This window comes from Cebus imitator, unplaced genomic scaffold, assembly GCF_001604975.1.
Source record: "Cebus imitator isolate Cc_AM_T3 unplaced genomic scaffold, Cebus_imitator-1.0 Scaffold98, whole genome shotgun sequence".
NCBI lineage: Eukaryota > Metazoa > Chordata > Mammalia > Primates > Cebidae > Cebus > Cebus imitator.
The window spans coordinates 6,106,602-6,122,654 of record NW_016107413.1 but is presented as its reverse complement, the minus strand read 5'-3'; the positions used below and the strand labels follow the sequence as shown (position 1 = coordinate 6,122,654).

The 16,053-nt window shown below is 34.6% G+C and overlaps 1 protein-coding gene across 7 annotated transcripts in view; it reads left to right on the top strand.

Annotated features, from left to right (window-relative positions):
* DBF4 (DBF4 zinc finger) overlaps window positions 1-14,577 on the top strand; it is a 38,478-nt gene extending 23,901 nt beyond the window's left edge. For 4 of the 7 annotated variants that reach the window (XM_017536491.2, XM_017536490.2, XM_037741337.1 and 1 more), the window contains 6 exons: window positions 2,388-2,424; window positions 3,753-3,798; window positions 6,347-6,475; window positions 6,923-7,037; window positions 10,495-10,619; window positions 13,406-14,577. In XM_017536491.2, the coding sequence (XP_017391980.1) occupies window positions 2,388-2,424; window positions 3,753-3,798; window positions 6,347-6,475; window positions 6,923-7,037; window positions 10,495-10,619; window positions 13,406-14,369 (1,416 nt within the window). In that variant the 3' untranslated portion in view covers window positions 14,370-14,577. The remainder of the gene's footprint in view (window positions 1-2,387; window positions 2,425-3,752; window positions 3,799-6,346; window positions 6,476-6,922; window positions 7,038-10,494; window positions 10,620-13,405) is intronic. The other 3 variants (XM_037741334.1, XM_037741333.1, XM_037741336.1) reach the window with 1 other exon arrangement.
* The last annotated feature ends 1,476 nt before the right edge of the window (window positions 14,578-16,053 follow it).

Here is a 16,053-nt window from a genome sequence, read left to right as displayed (position 1 = left end):
AAAAAAAAAAATATATATATATACACATATATATATAGAAATTAGCCAAGCATGGTGGTATGTGCCTGCAGTCCCAGCTACTTGGGAGGCTTAAACATAAGACCTAATACCCTAAAAACCCTAGTAGAAAGTCTAGTAGTCATAGGCAAGGACTTCATGACTAAAACACCAAAAGCATTGGCAACAAATGCCAAAATAGACAAATGGGACCTAATTAAACTTCCAGGTGGGATGATGGCCTGAGCCCTAGAGGTGGAGGCTGCAGTGAGGCAAGCTCATACTACTGCTTTCAACAGAGCAACTCTGTCTCAGGGAAGAAAGAAAAGAAAAAAAAAGTCGTATTTTAAAGAAAGTAACAGGAGGAAAATAGTCGTATTTACCCAGATGTTAACCTTCCCGTTACTCTTCATTCATTTCTGAAATTACAGGTTTTCTTCGGATATATCCGTTTAGCCATTTTAGCATGTTTTAGAGCAATTCTGGTGGCACAAGGAATTCTCTTAGAATCCTTCATGTGATCATATCTCTACTGGAAAAAGAATCATGAATTGAGAGTTTTTTCATCTCAGCACTTCTGTCCTAAAACTGTCTTCTGATCTCTATGAATTCTGACGAGAAATCTTTAGTTGTTCAAGTTAGTGTTCACTTATACATACTGTATCATTTTTCTCTGGCTGCTTTTAAGAATTTTTATCTTTGGTTTCAGAAGTTTGATTGTGCCTACACATGGTTTACTTTGAAATTATTCTATTTGCAGTTTACTCAGCTTATTGATTGTATAAATTTATGTTTGAAAGTTTTCAGCTATTACTTTGTTATTTTTTTTTTTTTTCTAAACCAGTCTCTTCCCTCTTTTTACACCACTCCAGTTGACAGTAAAGTTAGACATCTTGTTATTCCACAGGTCCCTGTGACTCTGTTCCTTTTCTTTTTAGTCTTTTTTTGTTCCTCTTTTATTCTTTCTGTTCATTTGTCTTCAAGTTCACTAATACTTCACTGTGTCATCTATGTTCTGTTATTGAACTTATCCAGTGAATTTTGTATCTCAGGTGATATATTTTTCAGTTTTATTATTTCTGGTTGGTTGCTATTTGTAGTTTTTCTCCTGAGAACTTATCTCTTTCCATTCATCTTAAGTGTGTTCACCTTTACCTTTAAAGTCTTTTTCTGATAATTACAGTATCCAGAACATGTTGGGGTTGCCATCTGATTATCCTTTTCTCTCTAAAATTGATCATGTTTTTCTGGTTCAAATGTCAGATTTAAGTTTTGACTGGACATTGTAAATGTTGTGTTATGTTTTAGCAGACTAAAACAATAGCAAAAACAAAATCGGCATTCTCCAGACTATCAGAATAGATCTAGAACCTACACAACACAACGTTTACACATTTCTTGATTTTTGTGGGTGGTGGTTCTAATTTCAGTTTGTTTTCATGATCTTTTTATGATTAATCTGCAGCTCACAGTGGCCTCTTTACCAGGTTTTCTAGTCAGAAAGTGAAGGTTTCTCAATGTTACCTTAAGCTTATGCTACCTTTACAACCTTAGCTTCCTTCCTATTTGGGGCCCACTCTCAGAGCAGAATTGTGGGAGAAAAGAAATAAAGAATATAGGGATTCTTGTGGTATTTTTGGACTACTAGAACTTCATTCCTGGCTCTTCCAGACAGAAAGATGAGGTTTGTATAGAAGTTTCAGCTGCTGGCTCTGCCACTGCTGCTAACTCCATGACTGATGGTTCCAGTTATGACTTCCTTCCACAATCTACATGCTTATTTTTTTTTTTTTTCAATCTTCAGGTAGTTGCTTATTCAGTGTTGTCCAGAATTTTTACTTGTTATCAGTGGAATTGATTACGATCTTGGACGTATTGAATCTTTGCCTAAATTGACAGACTAGTAAATGTTGACTAGTTTCTTTATTCAGTTTAATACAAAGATTTTGCTGAATTAGGGCATAAAAATAGGCTCCTGCCCAACTAATTGGGAGGCTGAGACAGGAGAATTGCTTGAACCCCGGAAACAGAGGTTGCCTCAGCCTGGGCGACAGAGCATAGCTCCATCTCTAAAAACAAAAAGACTTTTTAAAAACATATTTCACTACCTACCTTTTCATTATTGGTTGATTTCTTTTTAAGAAGTCAAAATCAATTATAGCTAGAATGCATGGTACTTGGGTGTACTGTAAAACAGTTTTAATTACTTTTACAATCTTTAGTTCTTGAAGGATCGTTGTTTAATGTCTGAGATTTTCTTTTAACAAAGCAAGAATAATCCTTTGATATAGTACTTTTCTGCATGATTTTTTTATCTTGAAGATATTGAACAGTTGGATTTGCTGTTTTAACTGTACTTTCAAACCCAGTCTTTTCACTATTTTTTTTAGGGGAAAAGAGTTGGTACTGGTGCACAAAAAACAAGAAGTAAGTATCTTGATATCTTGAAGTGTTTTTGGTTTGCTTTTGAAAAATCATAAAAGATCGTCTAAACTCATGTAAACCACCCTTTAAATGATTTATTCAGAGCTTTCTTGGTCTTTTTTAGAACATAGATCCTTAGTGAAGCTTGGTGAAGCCTGTGGACCGCATTCTCAGAATAGCATTTTAAAAAAATTTTTTGGTCATTAGGCTACCAAGAAAATGAATTACATTAAAATTTAGTTATGAAAATTATTTTAAATTATGAAAGAGTGATAACTTGCTTTTTTTTTTGATGGAGTTTTGCTCTTGTTGCCCGGGCTGTAGTGCAGTGGCACAATCTCGGCTCACTGCAACCTCCACCTTCCAGGTTCAAGCGATTCTCCTGCCTCAGCCTCCCAAGTAGCTGGGATTATAGGCAGGTGCCACCATGCCTAGCTAATTTTTTGTACTTTTAGTAGAGACAGGGTTTCTCCATGTTGGTCAGGCTGGTCTCAAACTCCCAACCTCAGGTGATTCGCCCACCTCAGCCTCCCAAAGTGCTGGGATTACAGGCATGAGCCACCATGCCCAGCCTTGCTTTTTATTACAAAGAACAGATTCTAGTAGTGAATCTAATTGCTACTGTCATTTTGAATTAATAAGCATAAAAAATGCTTTGCGATGTCCAGTTCATAACTGATAAGAAAATTTGTGCTGTTTCTATTAGTACCAAAGTCGCTTTTTTTGAGGGAGAGTCTTGCTTTGTCGCCAGCCTGGAGTGCAGTGGCACAATCTCAGCTCACTGCAACCTTCACCTCCCAGGTTCAAGCGATTCTCCTGCCTCAGCCTCCCAAATAGCTGGAATTACCAGTGTTCCACCACCATACCAGCTAATTTTTGCATTTTTAGTAGAGACGGGGTTTCACCATGTTGGGCAGGATGGTCTCAATCTCCTGACCTTGTGATCCACTCTCCTCAGCCTCCCCAAGTGCTGGGATTACAGGTGTGAGCCACCACACCCAGTGATTTGTCACATTTGTAATTGGAGAAAATACTAAATTTCAGTTTGTAGTTAGTGAAAATATAGTGTAGTTTTTCTCCTGTTCTAATTTATGACCCTCCTGAATCCTATTCATATGAGGGTTCCATTTAGCTTAAGACTCTCAGAACAGAGAAAGATCTTCGGTTATTTTTGGACATGAGGTGGTAATGGAAGTACCTCATCTGAGGCTTACAACTTTAAAATGGATATGTAGTTTTTTTGTTTAGGAGGGTTTTGTTTTGCCATAATAGTTTTATTTTTTAAAATTCCTGGATTTGCAAGTATCTAATATGTTTTTTATATTCTTAAGCAGGAAGACTCAAAAAGCCTTTCGTAAAAGTAGAAGATATCAGCCAGTAAGTATCTAAGTAGAGTCTGTGTGATTTAAGTGCAGAACTAAAGGGGAAAATTACTTAACTAGGCTAGCTTGATTAGCACTGTTAGGTTCCTTTGTGTTCGATTCATATTATACTAAAGTGCATGCAGCACAAGTTATCTAACGTAGCATGAATTCATTTGTGCTCAAAGACTAAATTTAGTTTCAGTATGTTGTGGATGTCTCTGAAATAGCTGGCTTAGAAAAATCATGATGACATTTTTTAGTATTTAAAGTAATTCTCTGGCTAAATGCAGTACCACTACTTAAAGATTACTCCTGCATTTTTGAAAAAGAAATTATTAGATGCATTTTAGAAATAGAAAATCTAAGTATAACATCTAACACAGTTGATTTCCAAAACTCACTCTGAAGCATTTTAGGATAATCTTGTTGTTGTTTGTTTTGATTTTTTGAGATGGAGTCTCACTCTGTCACCCAGGCTGGAGTGCAGTAGCATAATCCCAGTTCATTGCAACCTCTGCCCCAGCAAGTTCAAGCAATTTTCCTGCTTCCACCTCCCAAGTAGCTGGGATTACAGGTGCACACTACCATGCCCAGCTAATTCTTGTATTTTTAGTAGAAATGAAGTTTCACCATGTTGGCCAGGCTGGTCTCTAACTCCTGACCTCATGTGACCCTCCGGCCTTGGCCTCCCAAAGTGCTGGGATTACAGACGTGAGCCACCATGCCCAGCCATGTAGGATCATCTTAATGAAGACTACAGATATAAATAGGCCTGCCATGAGAGAATTACGTTATTTTCTTTTTTCTTTCCATTTACTTATTTAGATGTGTGGTAAATTCTCTTGGGTACTCACACTGAGGTGACAAAAATTGTATTGAAAGCTTCTTTTTATGAAATGTGTTGTTATGAAGAAAAAAGCGCAATTGAAAAGGAGGCCTAGAGAAGACACTAGTACGCAAAAGGATATCTCATTTTCATGAATTGGAAGACATAATATTGTTAAGATGTTAATACCACCCAAAGTGACCTGCAGATTCAGTGCATTCCCTGTCAAAAATCAAAAGATGTTTTTTGCAGAAATAATAAAAATGTATCCTAGAATTCGTACGGAATCACAACAGATGCCACATACCCAAGACAGTCGTTAAAAAGAACATCAGGATGTCCACACTTCCTGATTTCAAAACTTACTGTAACGCTACAGTAATCAGAACAATTTGGAACTGGAATAAAGACATAAACCAATGGAATAGAATAGAGAGCCTGTAAATAAACCACACATATGGGCAAATGATTTTCATCAATGGTATGAAGATCATTTAATGTAGAAAGGGCAGTCTTTTTTAACAATGCTGAGAAAACTAGATATACACATGCAAAAGAATGGCATTAGACTCCTACCTTACATCATATACAAAAATTAACTCAAAATGGACCAAGGACCTAAAATGATAAAACTCTTGGAAGAGAACATAGGGGAAAAGCTTCATGACATTGGATTTTCAGTGCTTTCCTGGATATGACACCAAAAATACAAAAGATAAAGTAATCAAATTGGTCTATATCAAAAATACAAAATTTCTGTGCCTAAAGGGATATAACAGTAAAAAAGCAACCCAAAGACTGAAAGAAGATACTGCAAGTCATATATCTTTTTTTTTTTCAGCTTTCTCAAGTTGAAGAAGTCATATATCTAATAAACGTGTTAATATTTGGAATACATAAAGAATTACAATTCGACAACAAAAAATAACCCAATTTTTAAAATGGGCAAAGCACTGAATAGACATTTCTCCAAAGATGATATACAAATAGCCAATAAGCTTCTGAAAAGATGCCCAATATTACTAATCATTAGGGAATTGCAAATCTAAACTACAGTGAGATACCACTTTACATTATTTAGGATGGCTTCTATTAAAAAGTCCACAGCAGCCAAAAAGTGAAAGTAAACCAAGCCCATCAGCAAAGGAATAGATAAACAATATGTAGAATATGTGTACACACAGTCAGTGGAATATTATCCTTAAAAAGGAAAGAAATTCTGACACATGCAACATGGATAAACCTTTGGACATTATGCTAAGTGAAATAAGAGGAAAAATACTGCATAATTCCACTCATGAAGCACATACGTTAGTCAAATAAATAGGAAGTAGAATGGTGGTTGTCAGGAGCTATGGAGAAAAAGGATGGTTGGGAAGTTACTGTTTGATGGGTACAGAGTTTCAGTTTTTGCAAGATGAAAATACATCATCTTGCAAAAGATGACCATAGCAGTGATGGTACCCCACAGCATTTTGAATACTTAATCCTACTGAATTGTACACTTAAAATAGTTAAGGTAGTAAATTTTATGTGTATTTTGCCACAGTTTTAAAAATGTGTAAATGTTAAAAATATTAGGCTTAGAAATTGGATTTTTGAAGGGGGAAGCCTAAATGATTTATGTTGTTTATTTCAGATTCCACTGAATTATGTGATTTTGAAATATAAAATTTTAAAATTTGTTTTCTTTCATCATAAAGAATCTCATGTATTTTGTCTTTTTATTTTTTAGACGTTATAGGCCATTTTATCTTCAGCTGACCAATATGCCTTTTATAAATTATTCTATTCAGAAGCCCTGCAGTCCATTTGATGTAGAAAAGCCATCTAGTATGCAAAAGCAAACTCAGGTGAAACTAAGGTTTGTTTGAATCTTTACTTTTGGATGGAATATTCAAAATGTCATCTCAATTTTTCTTTATAAAGATTTGAAATAGTTTGGTTTATGCCATAGTGGTTGTTTGTGTTTGTGATTACTATTCTGATTCTTTTTCCTCTGTATATTTTTAATCTCTCTACACTAGATTTGAATTCTGAATCTGTTTAGATGGAGGTAGGGAGGGCCTTAAAATATTTGTAAATAATGAAAATGTGTAGTTTATCTTGAATGATTGAAATATTCTCAGAATATTCATTAAATCTTAGTTTGCTTCTTAACATATTATAAAGAAATATGATTAAAAGTACTTAATGATATAAGTCTCTGTAAATTATGCAGATTCTGTGTGTGATAGTTTAGGACAAAAAATGTTAAAACTTATTCCTTAGGTTCAGCAGTTAATTCTTTACCCTGTATTTCTGTCATCAGAATCCAAACGGATGGCGATAAATATGGTGGAACCTCAGTTCAACTCCAGTTGAAAGAGAAGAAGAAAAAAGGATATTGTGAATGTTGCTTGCAGAAATATGAGGATCTAGAAACTGTAAATGTGATTTTATATGTTGGGAACTTGTTTCAAAAACTGTAATACTTGTGTTTTAATTTTTAGCTTGTTCTGATGGAGATTTTTTACATTTTAAGAACTCAAGGGGGAAAATGAGTATTGAAAATTACTTTTATTCAACAAATACTTACTGAGTACCTACTACATACTGATCACTACTCTGGGCAAATAGCATTGAACAAAACAGACTTAATTTCTTACCCTTGTGAAGATTATATTCTGTGGGATTCGGGTTGGGGAGGGGTGGAGATAATAAAAAGGATAGAGAGAATATTAGATCAGTGCTATGAAAAAGTATGGCATAGGAATGGGCATATTGGTATTTAACCTAGACAAGGAACACCTACCTGATGAGGTAACATTTGAGGTCCAAGAGAAGTGAAGTAACGAGACCTGGATATTGAGATAAGCAAGCGTAAAAGTCCCAATTTAAAATGATTGATGAGATCAAGGAATAAATATTGGTGGTCCAGACTAAATGTTAGTAGAAATGCTGAAACATGGTCAGATTGTGGATATTTTTTAAAGGTGGAACCAAGATTTGCCAATGGATTGCATGTTGCAAGCAAGGGAAAATGGTAGTCCAATGGTTACTATAGGATTTTGAACCTGAGCAATTTTTAAAAAGGCCTTATTTATAATGGGAAGAGAGGAGTTGAAAGAAGTAAAGACAGTTCATTGAGGTAGCAGAAAGAAATGGAAGAGTTGGAAAGGGTATATAGGGTGAAGATGGGGGAAATATTATAGTTTGTAAACTGATTAAAAGAGCAACAGCTATGGATTCAAGCTGCCCAGGTTTGAATGCTGGCTTCCTTTCTATGTGACCTTGGACAGTGTTTGGCACATAGTAAGTGATTATTGTTAGCTGTTATTTGAATTTTTTAAGTAGTAGATAGGTTTGTTTTGGTGTTTGGTTTGGTTTTGGTAAAAGATGGAGGGAAAGTTAAGGAGAAAGAATAATACTTGAACATACCTGTCTTGAGACTCTGAATTGAAGTTTGTTTTATAAGCCAAAATATATTAGTGTTTTGTGTCAGTTTTTGTTTTTTTGTAATAAATGAGAAAACTATAGTTAGTCTAAAATTGTTTTTAATCAGAAGCTAAAGTATCTCAGAAATATTTTCCCTTCCTGAAAATCATTTTGAAAATTAAAATTACAGGTTGGTCCAGAAGTTTTACTTTGCTGGTATGGCAACAAAATAATCTGGAATGGATACTTAATTTGGTGCTCAGAAAATGTCGAGGCTGAAAAATGAAAAAAAATGTTCACTGGTTGCCACAAAGAAGGAAAATTAGTGAAAGCAGAGGTTGGGATTAGAGGTTGGGAGTGAAATTTAAGATCATGTTTTTACAGTTTTCATTTATATGTTTCTAAGTTGCTAAGAGTAAAGAATTTTTTTTTGAATGTTAGGTTTCACAGTGATTCAATTCCACTTTTATCGGGGATTCAATTAACAAATATGTTTGAGTACTGGAGATAAAGCAACAAATAAGGTGGACATCTCTACCCTTATACACTTTATGGTCTGGCAAAGTACATAGATAGAAAATATGTATTTGCAAATGTGATGACTGTCACAAAAGTAAAGTATGAAGTGCAATGGGAATAAATAATGAGGTTACTTAAAGCAGAATGAGGGTCCCAAAAGGCCCAACTGAGCACAAGTGACTTCTAAATTAAGACTTTAAGGATGAATAAGAAGAACTTAATGGAAATTAGAGGGGAACTAAATAAAAGTTGGAAATTTTTCCTTCCTAGAACATTGGTAGACTGAATCAGAACTTACAAATTTGATGTTTCCTTTTAAATTTTAATAATTGCTCATTTTTTTTACTGGGTATATATAATTTGTGCATGGTAAAGCTTGCAAGTAAGGAAGAAATACATGTGTATTCTAGGATGCATTGTATTTTTTTTTTTTTTTTTGACCAGTGGAGATGTTTTTAGAAATGTAATCAAATAATCAAAATGTAAGACTGCATGAAACTAGGGATATAGAAATTAGATCTTTCCCGATCATCTGGAGGCAAGCTTCTAAGTACAATTCCCTGATCAGCTGACAGACAAATGATACAGTTGGGCTGGAGATTCCACCTATTGGAAAGGAACTTTGTTTCCTATGAATTTTATCTCATTATGCTGTGAACATGTTTACTTTTAGTTTTGACCTTTTTTTTTTTTTTTTTTTTTTAAATGGAGCCTTGCTCTCTCACCTAGGCTGGAGTAGTGGTCTAATCTCAGCTCACTGTAACCTCTGCCTCCCAGGTTCCAGCTGTTCTCCTGCCTCAGCACCCCCAATAGCTGGGAATACAGGCATGGGCCACCACACCTGGCTAATTTTTGTATTTTTATTAGTGACAGAATTTCACCATGTTGGCCAGGCTGGGGTCTCAAACTTTTGACTTCAGGTGATCTGCCCTTCTTGGCCTCCCAGAGTGCTGGGATCACAGGCGTGAGCCACCACACCTAGTGGTTTTGACTGTTCTTAAGAATAAGAGAATAACTTCTGTATACTTTGTTATGAGCACTGGGTAATTGAAATCACTTGTTTTGTTGTTCATTCTCAAATCTGTTCTTCAATTATGAATCTTGGCTTTTTTAATCCTTCACAGTACTAATGTGGTTCCTGTGTTTAATCTACTTTCTGGATTCTTGTATATTAACTTATATGTCATTAATTTTCTATAAGTCCTATCTTACTTAGTGGTAACTGCCTAAAGACAAAGTAATAGAGGGAAGTGTGTTTTCCAAAATGTTAACTGTTGTATCTCTCCATCTGTATCTTCTTTTTCTTGAGATAGAGTCTCACTCTGCTGCCCAGGCTAGAGTGCAGTGGTGCCATCTCAGCTCACTGCAACCTCTGTCTCCTGGGTTTAAGTGATTCCCCTGCCTCAGCCTTCTGAGTAGCTGGTACTACAGACATGTGCCACCACTCCTGGCTGATTTTTTTCTTTTTCTTTTTTTTTTTTTTTTTTTTTTTTTTTTTTTTTTTTTTTTTTTTTTTTTTTTTGTATTTTTATAGAGGCGGGGTTTCACCATGTTATGTTGGCCAAGCTGGTCTTGAACTCCTGACCTCAGGTGATTTGCTAGCCTCAGCCTCCCAAAGTGCTGGGATTACACGCATGAGCCACTGTGCCCAACCTGTGTTTTTGTTTTCTGACATAGTTCATTCTTTTCTTCAGTTCCATTGTTGCTACAAATTAGTACTTGTCTTTTCTCACTGAAGACTAAAAACCAAAGTAGTTTTACTGGTTTCTCAGAAGTGACTTTTATTTTAAACATCTTTTGAAGTCAGTAAAGATATTATCTTTGGAGTAGTTATTGGAAACCTAATTTTAGGGGCATGAGAATGTTAAAAAAAAAAAAACCTTAATGAAAGGCATCTCTTGGTTTTAAAATACAATTTTTTAATACATGTTTTTAATTTTGTTTTAGCACCTTCTAAGTGAGCAACACAGAAACTTTGCACAGAGTAACCGGTATCAAGTTGTTGATGATATTGTATCTAAGTTAGTTTTTGACTTTGTGGAATATGAAAAGGACACACCTAAAAAGAAAAGGTAATTAGTGTTATCATCCTAAGTTTTAAATTATACTAGAAGGCTGGGCTTGGTGGCTTATGCTTGTAATCCCAGCACTTTGGGAGGATCACCTGAGGTCAGGAGTTGGAGACCAGCCTGGCCAACATGGCGAAGCCCTGTTTCTATTTTTAAAAAACTACAGAAATTAGCTGGGTGTGGTGGTGCACACCTGTAATCCCAGCTACTTGGGAGGCTGAGGCAGGAGAATCGCTTGAATCTGGGAGGTAGAGGTTGCAGTGAGCCAAGCAAGATTGTGCCGTTGCACTCCAACCTGGGTGACAGTGAGACTCCATCTCAAAAATAAATACATAAATAAAATAAATTATACTAGAATATTAAACTATTTTATTAAACTAAGAATAAACACAGTATGCCTGTTCTTAGAAGGAATATGTATTTTCAGGATGTAAATATGGTTAAAAACCAGTAACTTCTTCTCTTCCCTTTTCCCTACTATCAAAGATGCTTATCTTAGACTACTTTTAGTTCCATTCTTTTTAAGTTTTCTTTTTATCTAAATTTTTATTTAAATTTTTTGTTTTATTTTGAGACAGAGTCTCGTTGTATCACCCAGGCTGGACTGCTGTTGCATTCTCTCAGCTCACTACAACTTCTGCCTCCCAGGTACAAGAGATTCTCGTGTCTCAGCCTCCTGAGTAGTTGGGATTACAGGCATATGCCACTACACCCCACTAATTAGTCTTATTCTTTACATTGTAGTTTAGACGGAGTTGATAGACTTTTCCCATAGAGCCAGATATTTGATATTTTAGGCTTTGTGAGCCATAAGATCTCTGTTGCAACTAATTAGCTTTCTTATTGTACAATGGATATGGCTGTATTTCAATACAATTTTATTTGAAAAAATAGATTTTAGTCTAGATTTTGGCAACAGACTATATAGTTCACCAGCTCCTGTTGTTGAACCATAAAGTTTACCATTTATTCAGACTAAAAAGTTTTATCAAACTTTTAGGTAATATTAAGGAGTTTTAAGAAACCTTCCTCCACTTGCCTCTTAGGTTTTTATACTTTCACGAAATATCTTTACCTAACCTTGATGATGGGTATATTTAATGAAGATACTGACAGGACTTTTAAGTGTGAATGCAGTACTGCCCAGTGTATACTGACTGTGTATAGACAAAAATTATCCTGATTAGATTATTCCCATAAACTTACAAAGAAATACCCTAGAGGTGGTGATAACTCATTAAGTTAGTCTTTATTTTTAGACTACTCTTACTTAAGGCCTAAAGAAGATTAGAAATGCGATACCAAGCTACAGCTTCTGAAAATTAACTAGAAAGTTTTTTGACTTCAGATAGAAGAGTTCTTAAATCCCATATTTCTGTGACATTCAGAATAGTGTCATTACTGACAATATGGATTTGAGGAGGAGGTATATTTCCAACTATTAAAACTATGTGAGCTACTGTGGCTGGGCGCGGTGGCTCACACCTGTAGTCCTGGCGCTTTGAGAGGCCAAGGTGGGAAGATCACTTGAGGCCAGGAGTTCCAGACCAACCTGGCCAACAAGGTTAAAGCCCATTTCTACTGGAAAAAAATTAGTGGTGACACATGCTTATAATCCCAGCTATTCAGGAGTCTGAGGCACAAAAATCACTTGAACCTGAGAAGTGGAGGTTGCAGTAAGCTGGATCAGGCCACTGCACTCTACCCTGAGTTACAGAGAGACTCTTTCTCAAAAAACAAAACAAAATTATGTGGGCTACTCTAAAAATGTATAATTCTCTAAAAACAGTCTGTAGCAAAATTCTGAACTAGTCATTTATGATTATAATTTATAAACTGGTTGTTCCTTAATTGTCTTATTTTTATGTGCACTAATTTTACTTCTGTGGGCAAGTCTCCTAAACATCTTGGACTAAAAAGCCATATTAGATTCGTTTTCATTTTTTTACATTTTTTATTGCCCGTTTGTTGAAAGAGAATTGTAAGTAAGTGTATAAACAAGGTAAATATAAAAGAACATTCTGGTTGAAGGGGCAGGAACAATTGTATATTTCTCACAGTTAATCTGTGACATGCAGAACATAAAATGTAATTGGTGAGCTATTAACTTTTTCTCTAATTGTATGTTATTTAGGGTTGTCTAATACAAACTGGCATTTCAGGGATATCAAGATGCTCCATGAAGAAAAGACTTTTAGGTCAAGTATGTGTGAAGCTTGGTTACAGCTTTGTCACCTTTGAAAGTATAAGGATACTGAGTTGCTAGCTCACTTTGATATTAAATATTCTTAAATGTAAATTTAAAATATATGTTTTTGCCATAGATTTCCCAGTAAATACTTATTCTCCACATTGCCAAGTAAAATGAAGAGTAAAATGTGTATTAATATAATTCAAAGCACAGAAGTTACAGAAGTGTTCAGAATAATGACAGCAAAATTAGGAGCAGGCTCAAATCCCTTTACTATTATCTTTCTTTCATTTACGGGGTTAAAGTAATTTTAAATGCCAAAATTCAGGATATTGGTTATCTCTGGGAGGGAGGCAAAGAATGTAGAAGAGAAGAGAGGTAGACTAGAGTTTTCACCTACATATGAAAAGTTGTATTACTTTAAAAACAGCTCAAGTAAATTTAGCAAAATGTTAAGATGATTATATTTTTTGTAATATTTTCTAAGTTAAATAGGTTTCTTAAAGAATATACAATGTTTTTACTAATTTAATTTCTAACTAAGATTTTGTTTTGATAGCAATTATTTTAATATTTTTCTTTTATTTTTCCTATAAAGAATAAAATACAGTGTTGGATCCCTTTCTGCAAATGCCCTGAAAAAGACTGAACAAAAAGAAAAAGTGGAATTGCAACATACTTCTCAGAAAGATTGCTGGAAAGATGATATACAGGCAATGGAGCAGAACTTCCTATATAAAGAGACCCGGGAAACAGAAAAAAAGCCTGTGTTTATTTCAGAGCCCGACCCCCACCCTTCAAATGAATTGAGAGGGCTTAATGAGAAAACGACCAATAATTGTTCTATGTTAAATACAGCTGAAAATGACATAAGACAGAATTTTACACAGCTACCTCTACATAAAAACAAACAGGAATGCGTTCTTGACATTTCTGAACACACATTAAATGAAAATGACTTAGAATTACTAAGGGTAGATCACCATTGTTGTAACATACAGGCATCTGTAAATGTTTCTGATTTCAATACAGATAATAGTGCATCTCAACCAAAACAAAACTCAGATACTTTGCTTTTTCCAGGAAAGGATCTCAAGGAAAAGGACCTTCATTCAATATTTGCTCATGATTCTTGTCTGATAACAATAAACAGTTCACAAGAGCACCTAACTGTTCAGGCAAAGGCTCCATCCCATACTTCTGAGGAACCCAATAAATGTGACATCAAGAATACGGATAGTTTACCTTCTGGTAAAATACATCGAAAAGTAAAAATATTATTAGGACGAAATAGAAAAGAAAATCTGGAACCAAATGCTGAATTTGATAAAAGAACTGAATTTATTACCCAAGAAGAAAACAGAATTTGTAGTTCACCGGTACAGTCTTTACTAGACTTGTTTCAGACTAGTGAAGAGAAATCAGATTTTTTGGGTTTCACAAGCTACACTGAAAACAGTAGTATATGCAGTGTTTTAGATATTTGGGAAGAGGAAAATTCAAATAATTTGTTGACAATGTTTTTCTCTTCACCTTCAACTTCTACATTTACTGGTTTTTAGGCTTTAAAAAATGCATACTTTTCAGAGTGATAAGAATCATATTCTTGAAATTTTTATAAGTATGGAAATTGTTAGGATTTCTTTTTTACCAACTTTGTTTATAGAACCAAATGTAAATATTAAAAAGTAATGTTTACAGTTTTCTACAGAATTGAATGCCTGTTACAGAAAAAGTACAGAATAAACTTGTGACTGGTGTTTTGCATAATATGTGTGTTCACAATTGTTTCCTGAGATTTACAGTGAATAATAATTGGCTTTGTCACTGAAAACCAGTACCAAGTGAAATTTGGGGAATATCAAATTTAGCATTATACATTTGGATATTCTAGTTGTGTCTATTGTAAATTTAAAAAGATTCACAGGATATCATGACAATGCCTTGAAAATCCTAAATTCCATGCAGAATGAGAAATAGATTTCTTTTTTTGAATTCTGGAAATCATCAGAAATATTGACACTTGAGGATCACTGGTGGACTATGCTAGTATTTTGGGGCTGAGTAATTATGTATAGGGGTAACTAGAAGCCATGAAGGAAAGACTTAACCAGGCTACCAAATAGAATATAATTTATCTGCTATTTTTAATTATTTACCTTTGTAAATAACCTTCTGAGAATATTCCAAAGTTGACTCTGCCCCCTAATTTGGTAGGAGATGAAAGAGAAAGGAATGACATTGAATTATATACAAGGATTTCCTTCATCGGGCACTTATTTATACAATAATTTGAAGAAGAGAAAATTCAAATATAAGAAATTTCAATTTGAATCTGTAGATAAGGCATTTATTTGCCTTTGAGCATGTTCTTATAGGAGTAAGACTACCACCAGTGACATTCAGTTGGCACTATTGCATAGTACATGAATATATTGTCACTAAAAATTAAGTTGGGTTACTAGTCTTAATTTTTTGAAATACATGATTCTCATTATAGGACTAGTTCATATGCTTTTCCTGCATATATTATTTTGACCATTTGGACAATATCAATGAATACTGGCTTTTAACAGCTTTATTTTTCATACCAATACCTTAAGTAGGCTCAATGAAAGAGTTTACAGTGCATACAAGCAAACTGTGTTTTAATTGTAAATTATTGTTGCATTTTCTGTCACAAATATGTGTATGTTATGTGTAAATATATATTAAGTTTCATAGACAACCTTTGAAAAATCTAAATGGAACTTGGAAATTTATTTGCAGATTTATTTCCCTTCAATAATTTGTATTCCCGAAATTTTCTAAATAACTAAAAGGTATGCAGACTCACTCTATGATCCTTTGACTTTAACAGTGTCTTCAATTTGCAGTGGTACTCTTTACCCCACAGTTGCTTGGCATCATTTTACATTAAGTTGTATTTACTGAGGAGAAAAAATTTGAACCCTCTAGTAGTTAAAGTTGTTAAACTGTTTTGACACTTTGAATATTGGACTTTTGGAACACCACATGGTCTTCATAATGAGTGTTCAGCTTTTTTCAAGTGCTTAAATTTCAGTTTATTTGGAATAATGCTATAAATTGTAGTAGGACCACAGAGTTTGTATGGTTTGTGCTATGCAGGTTATCTGCAGCAAGTAATATGTCCTGACAATGAGAGTGCATCTTCCTAGAGGTAGGAGTACTTTTTTCTGGTTTCTACCAAGGCTGTTTTGCCAGTGTTGTTTTTTGATGCTAGGT